This window comes from Anser brachyrhynchus (assembly GCF_964034855.1).
Source record: "Anser brachyrhynchus genome assembly, chromosome: Z".
NCBI classification, from domain to species: Eukaryota; Metazoa; Chordata; class Aves; order Anseriformes; family Anatidae; genus Anser; species Anser brachyrhynchus.
This window is the reverse complement of record NC_137697.1, coordinates 19,825,799-19,847,463: the sequence shown is the minus strand read 5'-3', so window position 1 is coordinate 19,847,463 and position 21,665 is coordinate 19,825,799. Positions and strand designations below refer to the sequence as shown.

Here is a 21,665-nt window from a genome sequence, read left to right as displayed (position 1 = left end):
GGTGTCTTAAGTTCATTATCAATTTTGCTGCTGCTGTGCTCTATTTTTATTTTTCTGTAGTCCTATTTTTTTATTTTTCTGATACCAATTTTAGCTTTCAATTTTATATAAAACATATATGTGCAATTTGATATACCTCATAAAACACCAAATACAAAATTAAATTATATCCTTCCCCTTAAGAGTATCATTAATGTTTGTAGCTGTACATTACCTGCTGCTCTGTATTCCATGACATGTTTCAACTCTCTAAGGAGCTTCAGAAATGTCAGTCTACAACAGATGAGTGTTTTACAATCCTTCCTTTCTGCTTTAAAACTGCAATCCTTATATCTTCATATCTTTTCTTCATGTCTATTCTGACTGTCTGGGCCATTAGTCACCTGGACAAGGTCCACTCATAAATGCAAAGTAGGTTTTAAAAATGTATTCTACAATATGAAGAAAAGAACTAGAGCTCTGTATTCATCTGTGTGCTGCACTTTTATGTGCTAGTGTATGCTGACTAGTTTGGATTGTTTTACTTTATTGTATCACGTTTTGAGACATAGAAATCTGCCTCTAGTTCTTGTACAAGCCAGAGCCTAATTTTATTTCTGCAGAGAATGAATTTCAAATTGGTGATAAAGGAAGGATTTGTGATAAAGAGTAAACTCTTATTTCTATGTCTTCATTAACTATAAAGGAAAGGAATTTATATAGGCACTCGGTGACTAGGTGTTTATACATATCTGAATCCAAAGGAGCAGGAAGATGTATCCTGTTCCAGCTGGCTGTACTGCTTCCCTCACTGGCATGTAGTAGTATTCATATTACCTACTATGTAGGTAAATCATCCACAACTGCAAGTGCTGGGGATATAGATTCTCCGCTCTGCTTGCATTCCTGTGACTGCACAATCCAGTACTTAAGATACGTGTTTGTTACCTGAGTTTCAAAGTCAAGAAATGGAAAGTAATACACACTTTGATTTGGCTTCCTGCAGCTATTACAATTTTCTGGACTGCAAACAGGAAAGCCAACTTGTCCAAAAAGTTCTACTGCTGTCCTGTTAGGAGGTTACATGGTTTCAGAGATTATAATTGTCAGTATAATCCAATTTTGTCCTGGAAATAGGGAAGATAAATTTGGAGGCTAACACAAAAACAGAGCTACAGAATGATAAAATTGAAAATACTAGAGTCTCCTGTATTTTTATGGTATGGGACTATTACGTGAATTGCATGTGGCTACATTTTGTTACGTAGGAAACATAATTGGATACTGAATAAATTTAGTAAAAATCATACTGAAAGTCTTTTGATTTACTGCAGTGAGTTCCCCGATGGATGAAGTGCTGGCTTCCTTGAAGCGTGGGAGCTTTCACTTAAGAAAAGTTGAGCAGAGAAGTCTCCCTCCTTTTCCTGATGAAGATGATAGCAATAACATCTTGGCACAGATCAGGAAAGGAGTGAAACTGAAGAAAGTGCAGAAAGATGTTTTGAGAGAATCCTTTACAATTCTGCCTGATACTGACCCTCTGACAAGGAGCATCCATGAAGCATTGCGACGAATTAAGGAAGCATCACCTGAATCAGAGGATGAAGAGGAGAGTTTACCTTGCACAGACTGGGAAAATTAACCTGTAATTAACTTACATTTAAAAAAATCTATTTCTTCAACATTTTTTATAACAATAGCTGCTAAGCCTCAGGTTATGCAATCTAGGGGACATAGTATGAATGTGACTAAACTGTCTGATGTACAACATGACAAAACATGCACATATGAATTTAGTATCACTGACTTTTCAAAAGAATTCAAGGTTTCTATTAAGAAAAAGTTTTATAAGGCAACATCTTAGTCCTGTTCTTGTTTGAATACTTTTGCTGAATAGTGACAGGACTGCTCCTATATAAAGCTCTATTTTATTTAGTAAATTTGAAGGGACTGTTTGCAGCTTATAAAATAGCTTAAAAATGCTTTTAAGTAACAAAGCAGCACAGTCACTCTTGGACATACCCTATAATTATTTTCTAATTACCTTTGGCCTTGTAAAAATGTAGTGTTTACTACTTCTGACTGAATAGCTCCAAATCAAGGATGATTAGATTTGACTGCTGGACACACTGAAATCTCATTGGTTATCCTGTGTGACTGACTCTTTGATAGCTTGGTTTCAATTTGTGAACACTCTGACTTAATTGAATTTCTAAACTATAAACAGTAATGTACAATTTATGCTTCTGCTACTCATACAAATCCCATGAACTTTCTTTATATTAAATTACAGTGCTCGAAAGTACAGATATTAGACTTCAGCAGATGAAGTTAGTGATTTCAGAACAAAACAGAGATTGGCAAGAAAGGAGTTTTCAAATTTAAGGTTGTATCAGCCTTAATTCTTGATTACAACAGCACTGTCCTTCTCTGGTGATTCTTTTCTGCTACTGGTGTGCAGATGAGCTTAAGTCTGAATGAAGGGTCACACTAAACTTATTTGTGAGTATTTAAAATCTGGAGAAAAAAGAGGTGGGACAACCTCTAAGGAATTTAAAAATCTGTTCAGAACTCGAAGAGTATGGAAGATAAATATTTACAATCCTTGTAACACAGCTAGCAGTGGGAAGAAGATAACCTTTTGGATGCTTTCAATCAGGCAATTCTATACTGGTTATTTTTTACTGTAGCTGGAGAGTGGCTAATTGGTACAGCTATTTAAGAAGTGATGGTGATGTAACTCATCATCTGCTGAATATTGTTGCGATTATATAATACTGTCTCAAATTGTTCACTGGTATGCCATTTTCAAATAATTCTATTTAAAATTTTTAAAAAGGAAAATAAATGTTGCTTTTTTTTTTTCTCATGAAATAGCAAATCACTAGTGTGGCCAATACCTACTGTTTAACTATGGCGTGTTCCTACTATCCGAAACGTATTACCACTTTTGGAGTTAAAATCACGGAGTGCAGATGTACTAAACTTGTGCTGAAACTCTAAGTTCTCTATTAGTTTGCATACTGAAAAATCCCATTGTCACAGCCCTTTAGAAATCAAGTCATAGCTATGAGAAACTTGCCTTGGAATTGACTTGGTTTCTTGATGTAATTATTCCTTCTTCATTTCTGAGATAACCTAGCAAGAATACTCTTTAACACTGTAGAACTCATAAGAGAATTTATTCAGAAATTACTTTTTTTTAAATCTAATTGGTGGACCCCCTAACCATTTTCCATTGGAACTGTATCCTCTTAGAATTTTTATGAGTACATTGCTGTACAATATAAATACACACTTTTCTCTGCTGTCTTTTGCAGCCCTTTAGAAGCAGTTCAAAGTGTAGGTTGAAAATCACAGCCATGCAGTATCTGTAGGGCCCAGTGCTTGTCTCCTTTTTAAAGAAGTACTGACCTGAATATGAATTATCTTGCCAGTTTACAGTTAAAGTCTTTTCCCTTTCAAGGATGTACTCCTGCCACATGCTGAGGTCCCAACAAATAGTTGGACCTAAAGCAGGGTGCAGTGTCACTGTTCTGTGTGTTTGCTCCTTGGAGTTTTCCATACATCTGGGATCTGCTCTCTTACCAGTATCTTATTTTGTTATGAAAACAATCCTGTTTTCATGAGATGAGACTTTAAATTCATGCTATGGAATTATGTGAAATAATCTGATAGACCAGAAAGTTGAAACAAAGCCCACGTGAAATTCAGCTGAATGAATACTTTCCACATACATGAGTGTGCTTGCTTGATCACGTAGACTGATCACCCAGAATTTATTACACAGGAATAAAATCTAACAGAAATCTGTTGTAGAATAATGTTTCTTACTATTATCAGTTATTGCTGTTCTCAGTTTAATACCATGCTTTATTTAAAAAAGAAAAGATTGATCTACTGATTTTTAAGTTAAGCTCTGCATATCCAAAAATAGCTGCATAGAAATTTTAGGATCAAAGAAGTTATTTAAAAGTATATTGGCACCTTTGTTACAAACTTTGTTTAATATGTACACATCGTTGTAGGCTAAATGTAATGCAATTATTTGCCTTAAGAATGAAAGCTAAATTTGATATGATTTATGTTTATCAAATGCCAAAAAGTGTCTTAGTGCACATGCAGTAGAGGAAAGAGTATTAACAATGTACACTGAAGTCATTTCCTTAATTATTGAGGTTTGAAGATAAAATAATAGTAATTAGTTCTTGCAGGACACTTAGTTATCTCTTTTATTAGCTGCTGTATGAGTTAACTTCTGTGTAAAGTTATGTTACTACCTTTTCTTTAAGAGCACTTCCTTCCTTATGGACACTCTAAGCCACGTACAATAATGTTGAGGCATTCCATGTATCTGAAGTACAGCTGAACAACCATTATAAAGATGTAGTAGCTTCCATACAATAGTACAGAATCTTGGTTAGACCTAGGAGCAAAGAGAACCAAGGCTTTTAAAGACATAGCTTAGTACTGCATGTTGGAATTGCCTAATACGTTGATCAGAGAGGATTTGTAAAGCTGTTTAGCTTTTCAGATGTTCCTTTTTTTTTTTTTCCCCAAACAGGTGACTTACAGCCACTGGAGTGAGAAAAGAAACCCCAGTTGAAGATTACTTTTCCTCTTCATTTCTGAATATTGAGAGCCAGCAGTTTTGACCATCAATTCCCCAGGAGGTTTTTTGGCAAAGAAATAGCCTTTCTTTGGCAAAAGATTTAGCACCTGGAAAAAATGACCTGAAATGTTACTTTTCAGATCACTTTTTTCTTTATTTGTTCCAAAATTCTGGTTTGAGTAGAAAGCTAAGTTGTGTAGACGTGCATTTCATATAACCAAGAATGCCCAATTCTTAAGCACTTTTCATATTTCTGTTATTAATGTGTGGCCAGTTAAGTGAAGGGAATATTTTGAGTTGAGAGAATACTTGCATTTAACTAACTTTGGGATTTGGCTGAAACAACAGCTATAAAATCTACCCTTCACTGCACTGAATATATCATCTGCTTGAAAACCAATTAAATAGCTCCTTGCAGAGAAGCTTGCTGCGTAGCAGTGTGATGTTACAGAAAGAGCAGAATTCCTAGTTGCACTACTGTAGCTGAAATTCAGTATTGTGCAACCAAGATTTTTTTCTTCTTAGTTTGAAGAATTGTGTGTCAGGATGAAAAATAGCATGTGGCTACAACATAATGAGAAGTAAGAGTTGAATTCAGTACATATTCAAGAATGTATTTGTTTCCAGTATGGTACAATTTAGCAAGACATACTGCAGCAGCTTTTTAGAAGGTCATTTGTAGTATTAAACCTTTTTAAAGTAGACATTTTCATGCTTTTTAAAAATAATATTTAGCTATGCTCAACCAAGTTAGTTATACTTTATCATTTATTATAAGAAGCAATATTTTGTAATTTCATACTTAAAATTATTTTTCTTTTTGGTTTAAAATGGCTTTGTTTGAATACCGTAAGCAGCCTTCTTTAAGAAAAGATCAAAGCACTTAAACATACTAAAATACTTCAGTTGCTTCTCTTGCTATTTTTTATTATTCTCTTTAGTGGCTGCAAAAAATATTTGTATTTCATACCCAAAAGCCTGTTGTCTGAAAAAAGTTTCCTTTTGATCATGACTATTTTTTTTCAAAGGAGAGTTATAATTTCCTCTGCAGTGAATTCTTAGTAGTAACCCTAAGCTTCATGGCTAATGGCTGCAGGCAGCTACACTTACAATAAACATCACAATAATAAGAGGTATGCCAGTACAGAGAGATAGTATTGGACTATCTAGAAACTCCATGTGATATTAAAATAAAAAAAACCATTAAAATTTTAAGGAAGCTAAGCTTTTACTAGCATTATATTTTTACTAGCATGACATACACTGTGTTTGAGAAGTACACAATCCCTGTCCTTTGTGTAGTGTGTTCCATTCACTTTTCCTTTTGTGAAGAACAAACTACTATGTGAATGATTTTTTTTTTTAAGTGGAATTATGCATCGCTGCTGTCACATAACGGAACATGTACTGTGTCAGTGTTTATAACAGGAGATTTCATGTCTTGCCATTTACTTTTATAAACAGGAGCAGGAGTACTTACCTTAGCAACAGGCTATATAACCTACAGGAACCTCAGATGTTGGACCCTTCAGCTGTTTGCTGTGGCTGTCCTGAAATTAAAGCTCTATCAAACATCTCAAATGGATGCCACTTTACCCTTGCTATTGACAGGCATTTTCTTAACCTTGTTGCCTTATTTATAGTTAGTGAACATTCATTTTCAAAGCACCCATGAGCAGCATTATTCCAGAGATGTATTGATTTTGCAGTATGTATTCGTTGCCAGGTCTGTATGCTTTTCTCCTGAGAAGATCAGCTCTATAAAATGCTTGATATTGGCTTTCTAAGGACGTAAAAACCACAAGGTATATTTTTCATAAACTGCTTCTCTGAACTCGAGTTAGATGGGGTGGTTATAAGCTGTCTAATACCACGCTCATGCAGCAATAATAGTAATTTCAAAGTTTATCGTTATCATCTGACATTGACTGTACTGTAACCTGTGGTGTGTTTTTGCTCTACGTTTGTCTACACTTCCAGTCATACCACACTTAAAACTGAGTTAATCAAATAATTTTTTGGCCATAGCACAAAGCAGAATTATGATGTAGAATGGTAATTCAAATTATATAGTTCATCTGAATCTTTGTGCTATATTAATTAGTGGTGACTGAGCAACTTCTTTGTCAATTTTCTCCTGTTTTCCAGCCTGCATTTTTATTCCTTACAGTATGCATATGGGACACTAGCAAAATTCGAAGTCAAGAGAAAATAGTGTAATTTTATGATACAGGTGCAACGGTCCCTTTGCACAGTGTTTGTGTCTACAGTTTACCATTGTGTTGTGATATATCTAAATAGCTCAATGCTTTACTGTACTACAGTCTTCAGATTTATTTGCCATGTGATCTGTCGACTTTGCCTTGAAAATGTGTGCATGATGAGAAAAAATACAAAACTACTGTCCTTAATCTGTTTTATATTTAGTTGAAATCGTAGATTCCTGTAATAGCTTAGTTTATAGAAATGGACTTCTCATAGTAGCAAGTGTTTTATGTGCACACAAATAGAAGTTGTTATGCTGAGCAAAGCAGTTTATATCAGTTCAGAACTGCCATCTTCCGTGTGGAAAGTAAATGTTTTTTTCCCCCGCATACTGCTGAAAGCCCAAATGCTTGATTTTAATCTTCCATGAGTCCCTAGATGTCACAGTTTCACGTAAGTCTCCATTGTGATATAAAAATTGTGCATATGTAGAGTACAGTTAATGCATAAAACTTCCCATCCTTCTCTGCAATGTGAAGTTCTGCAGTGGGATGGCTGGAGCAGCAAATGGGGGAAGTATATCAACAAGAAACTTAGAGAAATTACGACAATCCTACATGAAATTTGGTTCCTCCATAGCTAAGAAAAGTTCTGATGAATATGTTGGTCCTTGAGAAATCATAGCAAGCATCATGACAGAAAAAAACAGTTAAACATATGCACAGAAAGAGAGCCTCATTGTGGTGGCTGCCTTTGTCTGTTGTTAGTCATTTATCTTAAGCAGCGTGTCTGTTTTCAGGCTTTTTCAATCTTTAGAAACTTACTTTCTTGCTTCAACTTAAAGCTGTTGTAGTATTGTATAACGGATTCGGTGAGATAAAGAGTTGGAGTGCATAATGTTTATTGTGTAAATGCTTGTTGAGGACTGAAAAATCTTGTATGAGTGGGAACAGGAAATACTGAATTTCTGTTTACATAACCAAAATGTAAGGTAAACAGGAAGTTTTTCCTCAGAAATAGAGTTTGCATCAACATTAATTTCATCCTCTCATTCACAGACGTTCCAGATCCTTAAAAAAATTACCAGTATTCTTAGTTTGTTCACTTTCTTACTGTTTTCATGTCGTAGTTAAATAACCTGTCTAGGGTAGATGAATGCTTTTTTACCTTCCTTAAGCATCACTTTTAATTTTTCATCTTTTAAATCTGATAGCCTGCATCCTACACCAGACACCTTTAAAACAAATTAGTATGATTATATATTTTGTTCTTTTGTGGCTGCATCAGGGGTAGGACTCAACACACTTCATTACATTATTTGTAAAGAATCATTTTGAGTATAAGCACTATATTCTGTAATGTCTAATATTAAAGTAATGACAGGTGCGTTATCGAAGATGCAACTTACTGAGAGGAGGAAACAGAAACTTGTATTGGTTAATGTTCCCCTTATTCGTTTGTTGCGCTGAATTTCAAGAGTAATTTGTAAATCAACTTCGTTCACACGTCTATCAGATTTTATTTTCATTGTAATGCTTATGTAATTAAGTTACCCATATATGTTTCTGGTAATGATCGCATAAGCATGGACAATGTATTGTTATGTTTAGCACTACAGAATTAATGGTTAAGAACAAGCGAAGCTTATTGCAAAGAAAAGGAGCAAACAGAAGCACCTTACTGGGAGAGCGTGTTGCATAATTTCAGTGCTACGGGAGCTGACAGACAGTAGGTCATTCTAAGCTTGACTGCAAATTGCTCTTTGGTGTAAGCACATTGACATACTGCTATCAATGCTGTAAAAAGTACAGCAATGGCTGTTTTTAACCTATAAATATACTGTAATTTAAATTTTTCCTACAAAACAAATTTATATTTAATTGCTGCCTAATACATGTACGTAAAATTAGGATTTTTAGCAGGGTTGAAGGTGGGTGGGCATGCCAGTTTATTTTGGGGATGGGTTGTTGTATATACATTTCTTTGCACTTCCTGTTCAGTTTAACTATTAATCCAAAACTCCCAGCTCTGACTGTCGTGAGTCTGCAACCTGACACTTACGTATTTTTATTCAGGTCTGCTATATTCTGTGGCACAGAGCTTCAGAATTTGACAGAAAAGGTCTTTCCATTCTCAAATGTGAATACTCTGATGTACCTCTAACATGGAAAATGACCAAGCAATGAATTTTACTCTGCTGAGTTTAATGTTACTGTGGAGTATTATTTAAAGCTGATATCTAAGGCTGTTAACCAATGGTGTGTCCATTTGGGAAAAGTAAGAAGGGTGATTGTTATTTCAGTGGGTAAAGTCCAAACTCTGCAGAGATTTTATTCTAGATACTGTCAGCTGTTCAGTAACTAGTTTGCCTTAGACTGGCTTGACTTTCAGATTCTTTCAGGAGCATTTTTTTTATTTCTGAATTACAGAATAGATATTGGGGATAAGGGACACTTCGTGTGTCCCAGCACATTACTATAGTTGCTATATGTTTTGGATTTTGTCTTACATATTTATGAATACATCATTATAAGATGAAAGGAATATAGATGGCTGCAGATCGTCTTGCATGAATGACATCAGTAAAGGTAAATGACACTAGCTTCTTTTTTTAAGCCTGTTGAATAAGAAATAATCAAACCAGTTTGCCATTCACTAGCTTTGTGCAATATTATTGGTAGAATCAAACACTAGCACACTGTGCTTGGCTTTAAGGAAGCTCTTTAACACCATTATATTCAAAAGGACATATTAAATGCATATTTTATTGTAAACAACTGCAAATTTGCTATACCTACAAATGCTTAATGGTATAAAGTATTAAGCAACAAGTATCTTTAAGAAAAAAGGCAAAAAACTAAGCAAAACTTTCCAGCAATACCTAAAAACTAAAAACTAAAAACTAAAAAAAACACTTAACTGTCTGCCTTTTGCTCTTTTTTCTTTACTGCGGCTTTTCTGCAATGCAAGTTTATTGCTGTGTATCATGGTTTTTTATTTTCTAGACTCAGAATTTTAAACCTGTACACAAAGTACTGAACTCACCTTCTTGTACATGCGATGTAACATCATACTCACAGTTTTGGTGCTTAAAAATGATTCCTTTTTTCTTTATTAAAGGATATTTATTTGACCACTGTCTTGTTTTTACTTTGCGTATATAGCAATGTTTAAACTATATATATATAGTTTGGTTCCCACAAAAAAAATAAAAAAAACAACAAAAAAGCATATATACTAAAGTTTCCATTGTTATTCTTTTAGTTCTTCAAGCTGCGTTACTGCCATTGCTTAATGGCAGATGATTGTGTATATGCTATGTTGCAGCAAGGAGTAATATCTTTGTAAATTGTTATATAAATAAATTAGGTATTATAGAAGAACCTTGCTCTTAAGTAATGCAGGATAATTGAGCTTAAATACAAATAAAAAATTGTTTCCATCTCTTAATGAAAAGACAAAAACAGAGCAGAAATTTAAGTCCAGAAATGTTAAGAGCTTTGATCCCTTATTGCAGTCTCCTACATTTTAGAGCTAGCTAGTGACAATGGCATTCTATGGAGAGAGAGAGCAAGCCTCCAACTGCAACCACTTAATTTACAAAGAGCAGTAATGATAATGGAAAAGCTCAAATTGAAAACCTTCACTATTTTTGTTTTTTTGGTGTAAGTGCAATATAATATTTCAAAAACAAACTAGATCATGCATGAATAATTCAGATACTTTAGAAGTATCATTATGAGTGTTTTGAAGAGAAAGGTTCTACCTGTTTTCTGAAGGAAAAATACCCTAAAATCCACAGCTGATCATTTCCCAGACTAGTGTTGCCAGCTGTTGTTTTTCTGTTTGTTTTGTGTGTGTGTGTTTTTAAGTAATACCACAAAATGAATATTATCTAGAGATAAAACTACAAAAATACTCATGGTGCACAGAGGTCTGTTTGCATTGTGCACCTTTTTCCTTTCAATCTCGTGTTTCTGGTACAAGAACCGCACTGCAGGTAAGTCAATGTAGGCAGATTCTATGCCCAGCTGGTCCTTTAACATGAAAAAATAAAAATTTAAAAAAAATAAAAATAAACTGTGTACTTAATGCAGTAAGAACTGTTTAGAGCTATATAATCCTCAGAAAACAAGAAAAAGTTACGATGTTTCTAATAGCAACATGAAGCAAAGGTTTGCTGGCAATACAAACCTACACTGCAAAGAGTCTCATCAAAATACAAATCAAAATTTTTCTTGTGTTGTTGTTTGCCTCTGGTAATAATGGCATACACTATTAATTTTGCACTGCGGCAGAACAAGTAGGAAGTCTGCTTTGAAATAAGCAAATTCTTCAGTCATCTCTGATTATTGCTTGTGAAAGATGAGGATTATGTTTGTAGCCAGGGTCTATTCCTAAATGCTTTCACTGTGCTCAGCAGCATGTGCTCACACCTGGCCTGGCAAGTCTGCTTCCACACACGTTTTGCTCCACAGAACAAACTTGCATTTAAGAGCATTTGTTGCCATCAACTGCTGTCTACCCTGGCATTGGCTCGAGCAGGTAAGTCGCTCCTTTTTTAATCACTTCTAGGGGTATTCCTACAGGCTGGAAGTATGTCTAATGCATGCATCGGATTTGCAAATTAGTGAATAGATCTGGATGCACACTTCCAAGGCAGTGGTGTGGTACTTAGAATAAGGCCTAAATGTTTGCACAACACATAGAAGATGGGAGATGGGTAGAACCATCATTTATTTTTTTTTCATATTAGTTACACGTCAGATGTAAAGGAAAGGTACATTGTAAATAAATATTCATTGGGCCACAGTCCATCTCAAAGTTATAAAACAACACCTCTTTCTCACAGAAATCATTGGTATATTTAGGATTTGTTCACATTCCACCAGTTTATGATCAGCAGAGGGGATGTGGGGTAGGGAGAGATAAATATGGTAATTGAGTTTGTTCCAAAACCTGAGAAATGTTCCTTTTCTCAGCAATTCTTACTGCTGCTTCCCATTGTACAGGTTTTGCTCCTCCTGTTGTAGCCGGGAGGTTACAGCGAGCCACCAGTGTGTCAGCACCGCCAGCAAAGCCCGAGCTTTATGCTCACGCCGCAAACAGCTTATCTAGATCTAATGCCATGAAGTTTTGTTGACGTGTTTTTTCCTCTTTTAGGATGGAGCAATGTAATTAACTGTAAAACGTCATCTGTAAATTTCAGGTGTAGCATGTAGGCCATGTAAGTGATGCAAGCATCACTTTGTTGATACTGCAAAAGATTACTCCAAAGGTTTTACCAGGTGACTACTGGCATGGCCAGGTGGCCAGCCTTGGATGCAGGCATGACCAGTTTTCCATCCTGCAGAACTGCAGACCTGCAGTCATCTTGCTGCCATCGCGATGCCCTCCTGCCCCTTCCCCATTTACTCCGAGACTCTCAGCTGTGTAACTCTCTCTAGACTTCATGCAAATCTGCACCCCTGCCGTGCTGACTGCCTTGACTTTTGTTAACATGACAAAAGATGGCAAATCTTTTAAGATGGGGATCTTATTAATGTTTTGGGGATCTTATTAATGTTTACAAATATCTTAAATGTGGGAGACAGAGGGATTTGGCCGACCTCTTTTCAGTGGTTTGTGGGGACAGGACAAGGGGCAATGGCCACAAGACAGAGCACAGGAAGTTCCGCACCAACATGCGAAAGAACTTCTTCATGGTGAGGGTGACGGAGCACTGGAACAGGCTGCCCAGGGAGGTTGTGGAGTCTCCTTCTCCAGAGATATTCAAGGCCCGTCTGGACGCCTACCTGGGCAGCCTGCTCTAAGGAACATGCTTTGGCAGGGGGGTTGGACCCGATGATCTCTTGAGGTCCCTTCCAACCCCTTCAATTCTGTGATTCCGACATCTCCCCTGACACCTTGACACCTTGCCTCGGTGGGGAGGGCTGGTGGATAGAAACAGGCAGAGATTCTTGCCCATGCTATTACAGCTGCTGCCTGTCTGTGCTAGTGCTGGGGCATGCCCTCTTCCCATTAATCAACCAAAACTGGTAAAAAAACATCCCACTGCATTCAAGATCAGGCATCTGCCACCTCCTCCCATCATTCCTACTATAACTGTGAGCTGTCTGTGATGTTTGTTGGAGGCTTGTGCCAGAGATAATCACTTAACCAAAGACAGTAGGTGATTTCTCTGAGTGTGATTTCTCTTTTCACTACCTGCGTCCTACATTGCTTATAGAAGGCCAAGCACATTTATTGTCTTTCAAGCATCATTTACTCTTTACTTCATTTTTTAATCTTCTTTTCTAACTTGCATCATGCTCCCTCTGTATTTTACTATTTAAAAGTCACAGGAATAACAAAATCAAAGAATCATGCAATACATACAAAGCATTTATATTGGCTATACTTTTTCTTCCTCAATATTTTATTTTGATCCCATTAAATTTCAGTAGAAATGCATCTGAACTCTTAGTGTACAAAATCATCAACATATGCTCTAACTGCCATGCATGTTAACTACACAGTTTAACCACAACAGATGTTTTATGAATCAACTTTATATGAAGCACCATAAAGTGATGACCTTTCTTTTTCCTCCTGTTCACTTGCTGAGAGTAAACTGACGGAGTGGACCGAGACCCACAAAAATAAAACATTGACAAGCCATTGCACACTACGCTTGGTTTTTAATGGCATGTTGGAAAATAAAAAGTCTTGAGTAGGCATTAAGAAATAAATAAATCACATAGCCTATCCCCTTGTTGCTGGAGCACATACACCTATGTTATTCCTGTAAGTTTCCTGAGGGCTTTTATTGGTGTAAGGTCACAGCCTCTGAATGAGCCATCACAGTGCCTAGAGGCTGAAGGCTAGTAACATCAGGCCATTAATTGTCATCCTGCCCACCACTGCTGTATGAACAAATTACGTTGTCCTCTCTGCAACAGACTATTCATGCATCCCCTTGCTCCCCCCTGCTCCAATACATGCACACACACACACACACCTCACCCCGCTCTTCCACTCATCCATTAAACCAAACAGCACCTGGAGGCTCAGCCTGGTGGAGGCCGGCCCTTTGAGAGGCCGGGACATTCAGCCTCCAGACATTCAGCCTCCAGTGCTCACAGCCAGCAGATGCAACCAGGGAAAGCAACCTGCTGGTGAGCAATGCTCATAGCACGTGCATGCTGATTTAATCCTCTCTGGGAAAGGATGGGAGGGGTGCAGAGCTCTAGTTTTCTCAGTCAAAGGTAGAATTAATTAAACAAGCTTGATAGAGCAAATTTCTGTTCAGGAAATGGAATTTTGTCACTTAAAAAAAAAAAAAAAGTCTACTCAGGCTTTGTGTCTGGGGAAAACACCTGCAGGTTGCCTACCATGACATGCTTTGCTTAGGTTTGTATACAAACTATCATATCTTAGCAAACACATTTTAATTTGCAGTAAGAAATGTCAAACAGAAATCTAACCAGCATTTGCCAAGGCTGCGCTATCAGCGATATGGGGTTGACCTGTGTTCTACTCCCAGCCACCAGCTGCCCACAGATCTGAAGTCTTTCTGCCTTACCAGGCCTAGACACACAAATTTGCTGAAGTCCTTCCTTAGTGGATGCTAAGTTTCAGGAATGCTTCTGAATAAGTGGGAATGTAGTGCTATTGGTACCAGCTTGCTTAAGCTGAATGCAAAATTTAGGTCCTGCTCCATCTGGAGCTTTCCCAGCAGCAGGGACCTACCTGTGCCCCAAGAGTTCATGAAGTTTTTTTTTCCATTATCCCCTTAAGATGTCATTGAGATAGCAGATTATGTCTTGCCTTAAAAAAAAATAATCTTGTGAATACACTGAAATCCTGTAAATTACAATTTATGTTATCTGCCAAGCCCTTCTGTCTGATGAAGGCCTGATTCCCTGAAACGCCATCACTGTTGCCACCAGTGTTTTCCACGCAGCAGCAGTATTTTCCAACACAAGGCAGAGCTGTTCTTACAGGAGGTCGTGAAGCTCAGCTGACAATTTCCCCAGGTAGCGGCTCCCTCTTCTGGTGTTCTAAGATATCAATGGAGTGAGTGACAAAAACCTTCGACTTCTCAGGCCGGATCGCTACCTACCCAACCTGCCAGCCCAGGCTGGGAGCCTTGTGACAAGCTCTCCCAGTCTGATTTGGGAATACTGCAGCTGCAGTCTTTGTACAGTGACATTTCCAAGCAGCACGCTTTAGTAACACTTGCTTAGAACATGCCTGATGCTTCCTTGTTGCCTCTTCTCCAATTCTGTGGCTTTCCAATGCCTCTGAGACTAAGTAATGTTCAGACAGAATCGACCTCACCCCATACACACATCTATGTACCTTCTGTGTGCTTCTAAGTTGTATTTATGACAAGAACACAGATGCAAAAAAAAAGGAAAAATAAAAAACAGGGTTGAAATAAAGTTTAGACTTGTAGGTTCAAAAGATAAAAGAAACCACTCCAAATAATACTTTTGTAATTTCTTTTTCTTTCATGTGGGTGGGGAAAAGGTGTTTATATCAAAACAGCAAGTTACTCTGCTTCTCTAAGAGCTGCTGAGCAAAAATGCCTGTATCCAGATGTGGAGAGTGTTCTGCAGCAAAAGGGCTTGACCAGCAGTGACGGTGCTGCAACTCAAGTCAGCGGCTCCTGAACAAAGTTGAGCAAACCCTCGGGACGCCTCCAGGACGGGCAGGGGTGCAGCCAGCACCGCCGCGAATAGCAGGGAGTAGAGGGGAGTGCCGTGCAGGATGCTCGCTCCAGATGAACCCTTGTTTTTGCTCGCCTACACCCTGCTATCCTGGGTACTCTCACTAAGTAAAAGTCAAAGAGAAAACTGTGCTTTTCTTTGTTTTTAAGTTATATTTCTGGTTGCCACTGCTGTGGGTTCCTGAGGAACAACACTGCTGAAATCATAAAAGAACAGCATATTGAGATGTAGAGAAAAATTATTTTTTTACATTTCCATCTACTAGTTAAGGATTGTGATGTCTCTCTTGCAGAGAAGTACAAGGTCATTTTGCTTCCCATTTGCTTTTTTGTGTTTGTTTTTGTTTAAAGAAAATTCTGCCATGATTTAACAAATATAATCCAGACTAAGAGAACTTCAAAGGTCTTGTTCCCTCTTGGAAAAGCTTAGCTTGCAAATACGTATATGGCCATATGTAATGTAACTCAAAAGGGGGAAATCCATACACAGAGATTATACTAAAACATACCTTTTCAGTGTAGGTCTTCCTCTCCCCTTAGTACCTGGATGCATGTAGTGTTTGTGATGGTCCGGGACGCTGCACCCTTCTTGATCTACTGGGAAAAAATTCTTCCTCTTCAGAACTGTCACAGAAATGTTAAGTTCTCTTTCCAAGAAAACTTCTGGGTTGCTACTCCCAGTCTAGAGGAGGCATAGAGGGCTGGGACACTGCTGGATCCAATCCTTGCAGTGAGATGAGACTTGCATGAGAGCAGATGAGAATCCCCAGAGCAGGGATGCCAAAACTACTTCAAAGTTAAAGACAAGAGAGAGAAATCCCTCCTAAACCCAGCTAAGAACTTTGTTTCACAAACACCACAGATGGTAGGAGCTGAGGGCAGGAAAAATAGGAAGTGCCTTCACCCGCTGCAAGTGACTAATATCGACAGCAAACCTCTAGACTTGTGAAGATAAAAGAATGGAAAGGAGTGGGTTTTGCAGACTGCCAGGATTTGGCTCCATTTATAAAGCACATGCCTAATAACGCTGACCTCAGGAAGCAGTAGAGTTCTGGGGCTAGTCAGATGTGCTCAACATTGGCATGATGTGACAACCTAGGGGAAGCAGGACACAGATTAACAAACTTTCTGTCACTGCTGCATGGTTCGGATGTTCTGTCCTCTGCTGTGCAAAACTTTCTTGCCTATTTTACAGCTACTGGTGCCATCTAAGGGAATCCTTTTGACAACTCTACATTCCCCCCCCCCCTCCCCAAATCTGTAACATCTTCGATAGTTATTCCTCCTTCCCATGCCCGTCAGCATAAGAACCAGCATTTGAAAATGACACAAACTACCAGACGTGTTGTTCCAGCCAAGCTGAGCTTGTGCAGGACCAGGCTAGGAGGGAGAAAGCATGTATAAACTAGGCTTGTGTTTCTTTGGTCCTAGGAGGAGCTGCCACCAGTGCAGAGGCAGCACTGACAGCTGCAAGTCCCTGAGAGGTTGTGGCAGGCAAGCTATGGGACCCCGTGAGAGTGAGCAGAAACCCACCGCATGACCCAAAGCTGTTGCAGGCACTGCGATGCCAACCACTGCACCTGCCTGTTGGCTGCGTCGCTTAGCCAGGATGGCGAAGGTGAGCTGAGCTGACTCTAGGATCAAACTAAACTCCGTTTGTTGCTTCTGAACGTTTAACAGAATGGGTGAAATTCATCGTACTTATCTGAAGTAAGTGGAGTAAGCGAAGGAACTAATTCTATAAAGCAAAAATTGGTATTTTAGAAAATGTCTACTACTCTGTAAAGTATGTTCTCTGCTTAGCACCATTCAGAGGTAGTGCACACATGCAGCATTATTGAGAAAATGTAAACAAGACGATCTGAACATTGTTTTGCACGGTCAGGTCCATTTCTTGAAAAAAAATCAGCATATAACTGTGCACTTAATTGTCATGTTCAGTTACCGAGACTACACTCATTTCGCTGGAGTTTCTTGATGTTTGTTTTTTTCAATTGTCTTTGACATCCAAACCTAATCTCCCTATTGGACTGATATTTGGCCTCAAGATCCAAGATTTCTTTAACCAACCAAGTTGAGTGCTTTTTGTTGAAACACACAGTTCTGCAGAGAACTAAGATCTGCAACATTTTCCCAGCCCTCTTTCCATGCTGTATTTCTGAAAAAAAAAAATGATTTTTGCCTTTGAAATGAATCTCCCAATGCACGTGGTGGTGTTCACAGATCGCTGTTCAGTAGCCACTTCAGTACAGAATATGAAAGATGATTTAAAAAGTAAGGTTTATCCCCTTATTGAAGGGGCTAACATGGAGTTAGTCCCTAACTGGTAAAAAATGAACAGAAAACAGAAACCTTCCACAACTGACAAGACACATCCCAAAATATTCATCTTTAATTGATGCATCGTTCATTCCTGCAGGGTTTTTGTTGGAGGAATTGTCCTGGGAATGCCACCAATAGCATTAAACGATACTTTTTGTGTAACATCTGGTTTAGCCCTTTATTTATTTATATTTTACCTGAAAATGTGTTTTCGTAGAGACCATATAACACTATTTCCGCATTATCAGTTCATTTTGTTCTCCTCTTTCCTGGGTATATTAGCCAGGAAAAGGAATTCCCAGTCTGTAACAGACATGAATTCACACATTTTACTTTGTCCACATAGAAAAATGCAGTTTCTGGATCATTGAGGCAGATGGATCATGAACAAGACACTCAAAAACTAACTATCCAGGCGGGGATATACTTACAAAAATCTTTTATGTCAAAGTCAGGATTTCACAACATAACACACTAATGCAAAATCCAGTAGCACCTGAAAGATTAAGGTAGCTGCTGCTATCACTTGCACATACTTGAAAAAGATTTAAGGAAAAAAATAAAGAGTAAAAGTACATTCTCCAGAGAACAGCAAATGTATTTCAAAATAAAAATGGTATTTTTGATTTTTCTTTAGTTTTTGTTAGGTGTTTCTTTTTTTTTTTTTTTCTGTAATTCTTTTTGCCCTTTTTTTTTTTTTTTAACATGCCTGTAGTTGCCATAAAACAAATTATATGTGATGTGACTGTTTGCCTCTCCCATGCAAGTTCTTGTTTTCAGGCTACAGTACTCAACACTGTCTTCAGGTATACATATTCCCATAGTTTCGTCAAAGATAGATACAATTCTTAATACCTGCCTCTGGGAAAAGTAACATTTCAAACAGGCAAACTACTATCTTAGAACAGAATTGGAGAGGCTATAGTAGGTCTAACCACCCAAGTATGAACCTTAGGTTTCAGTTACTAAACACGCACCTACTGTAAATAAACATTAAAAATACTCTTAGCATTCAGATTTTATTTATATGTGCACGTATGTCCACCATATCCCCATATTTATGTTTGACAACTATTTAGGAATTCAAAGGTGCAGCCCTCAGTAATCGTAAAAAATGAAATGAAGCATATCTACTGCATGAGAAAAGAAATTCTCAAATATCAATTTCCAATTTAAAATTTAATTTCAATAGGAAAATATTAAAAATGTGCACATCTAAATTTTTCCATGTTCTTTATATACATATGTGTGTGTACGTATACATAGAAATACTCATGTACCACACATATTCACAAAATTTAAGTGGAAATACTTCTGTCCACTATTTTCCCACATGTAAATGACATCATATCTTTAAAAATGTCAATAATAATATCATTAAAAATAATATTACATTTATTCCATCATCAACTTTCTTTTGTTTTTAGTTTCTTCATCCTTATATGTCCATCGAGCATTAATGGGCCAGATTTTCCTTGCACTTCCACAAATGTTATGCCAACTGAATGTTGCTGACAGCACATCAGAGTCACATCTGGTTTACAGCAGCACAAGTGACAGGAGAATCAGGGCCAAACATCACCAGGGTAAATTAAAACCTGGCGAAACTTGCTCATGTGGACCTGATGAAGATGTACACACCATCGCCTAAAATCCACCGAATGAAAAACATGTAGCTCACCACAAAGTTTTCAACCAGTAGCACGCTGAATCAAGCTCCCCCCACCCCATTAATAAATAAAATAGGTGAGAAAATACCCTAAAAATATGGATAAAACTTAAACATTGTGTACACTACATACAGTATAATACATGATGGTTTAGCATTTGACCTAAACCATTTTCCTGACTAGTCAGGGGACACCTGATAAATCACTGGTAAAGAAAAAAAAAAATCTTAGAAATAAAGCATGTATTTCTAATATAAATGATAACCTGTGTGTATTATATGGTATATACATACAGTACACACATAAAACAAACTTTTCTTTTCTAGTTTTCAATAGCAGTCTCTAAGTGGAGAGCATTGTGTTGTACAAATTTAATAAGCAGCTAGATTTCATGTTTAACATTCAAATTAATTTGGGGAGCAAACAAAGGTCAGTGCATCTTTCGACTCTGAAGTCTGACACTCATTCGTACCTTTTAAAAAAGCCCTCTTCAAAGTTACAAGCAATTTATGGCAAGAATGTACTTTGATGCGAGACACATGACACTTGGCTTACCTTTCAAAGAGTTGTGTGTGTGTGTTTTTTTAAATAAATCTGTTATATAAAGAAATGTGTGTTTGCCAAAAGTCTGTTAAAATTACATCAGAACAACTTTAAAACCTGCTCACTGAGGATAATTGAATTCAATTATTTCCTGTTTTTAAACATTTAGTTAACAGTTCAGAATATTGCCTGGTGTCATTTCAATAAAGATGTGATATGAAGACCCATAAAAGAGTAAACATGTCTCCATTTCAATTTGTTATGACAACAAAACTTCTAGAAACAGCTTTCTTGGCAGGACAAGTTCAGTATATGAGTAATCCCTTGCAATAGCTCTATGCTCTTAATGCAGTCTATAATAAACAGTGCTCCCCATAAGCCATTACAACAAAACCTGAAATTCATGTGACATTCTGAAAAAGTCTCCTGCAGAACAGGCTAACAGTTAATTCAACATACATATTTGATATACGCAGCAAGGCCAGAAAACAAATGACTGGCTATTTCTTGTTACCTGTGCAAGTTAAATTTTACATTTAAAATTCTCATTTCTTTTTTTTTCTTTCTTTCTTTCTTTTTTTTTTTTTTTTTCCTGGGGGACTCACCTGCCATCATTGGTTGGATTCAAAATACAATTTAGTGGAAGATAGTATCTCACTGTAATTACATGGAATTCACGTGAAAAAGTAAACCTTACATTGGACAATATTGTAGAACACTTGAGTAAGTTCCATAAAGAAATACGGTCTTTTATATAAATTAAAAAAAAAAAAAAAGGCAAAAACAAAAGCAACAAACAAGCAAAGAAACCAACCACCAACTGACCAACCAACTGAAATAACCCAAAAAGAAGAACTTTACACAAGCAGTTAGTAACTTCGTTTCAATTAAAGATGCAACTCTCTCTCACCCCGGCAAGAATAAATTGGTAATGGCACTGTTTCTCCACAGTGCAAAGTATCCTGAGAAATTATTAAGAACAACAAAATACAGGGCTGTCATCACTAACTTCTTGCACAAAACACAGCAATTAAATATCTTAAATAAATAAAACAGCAAACAACCTATATTGTGTCTATCACAAAAAGGGGATGTGACCTGGGACACTGCTAATTCTTCCATCACTGATACTTAGAAAAGGATTGCATTCAATTACTGTTAGTATCTTTCAAGTTATCTATGGCCAATAATGTACAAGGAGGTAATTTGTAATTCAAGTTTTTTTTTTGTTGTTCGTTGTTTCTTTTTCTTCAACTAGCTACAAGCTGAGTTCTAAATTTTACATTGAAATATGACTCAAATTTAAAACAAGCCCTCTCAGAGGAGCATTTTCTAATTTTGTGCAACTTTGATGCAGAGCCCAACACAGTCCTACAAAGAGAGACAGTGCATCTTTAAGCTGATTGGCACTGAAATCCCATTTTCTTTAGCTGCATTCTATTAGCTTGGCCAAGTTATCCCGTAACTCTGTTAGTTCAAATATTTTTCCATCAAGAATTTCTAAAAGTGTCTTCAAGTTATTGCGAAAAGCTTCTTGCTCATTCTGACTTTTCTCCAGACGTTGCTCTAGATCAGACAGCTGGCCTTCCAGGTCTTTGTTTCGAATTTCTACTTCCTTCAG

The 21,665-nt window shown here is 37.2% G+C and overlaps 2 protein-coding genes across 5 annotated transcripts in view; one reads left to right on the top strand and one right to left on the bottom strand.

Annotated features, from left to right (window-relative positions):
• Positions 1-20,860, top strand: part of JMY (junction mediating and regulatory protein, p53 cofactor) — a 91,796-nt gene extending 70,936 nt beyond the window's left edge. Inside the window, exons 10-11 of one of the 2 annotated variants that reach the window (XM_080573095.1) lie at positions 1,314-1,624; positions 4,544-20,860. In XM_080573095.1, coding sequence (XP_080429221.1) covers positions 1,314-1,621 — 308 coding nt within the window. In that variant the 3' untranslated portion in view covers positions 1,622-1,624; positions 4,544-20,860. Of the gene's footprint in view, positions 1-1,313 lie in introns of both variants that reach the window. The other variant, XM_080573094.1, reaches the window with a different exon arrangement.
• Positions 18,992-21,665, bottom strand: part of HOMER1 (homer scaffold protein 1) — an 87,964-nt gene continuing 85,290 nt past the window's right edge. For all 3 annotated transcript variants that reach the window (XM_080573134.1, XM_080573132.1, XM_080573131.1), the window contains exon 9: positions 18,992-21,659. In XM_080573134.1, coding sequence (XP_080429260.1) covers positions 21,471-21,659 — 189 coding nt within the window. In that variant the 3' untranslated portion in view covers positions 18,992-21,470. The remainder of the gene's footprint in view (positions 21,660-21,665) is intronic.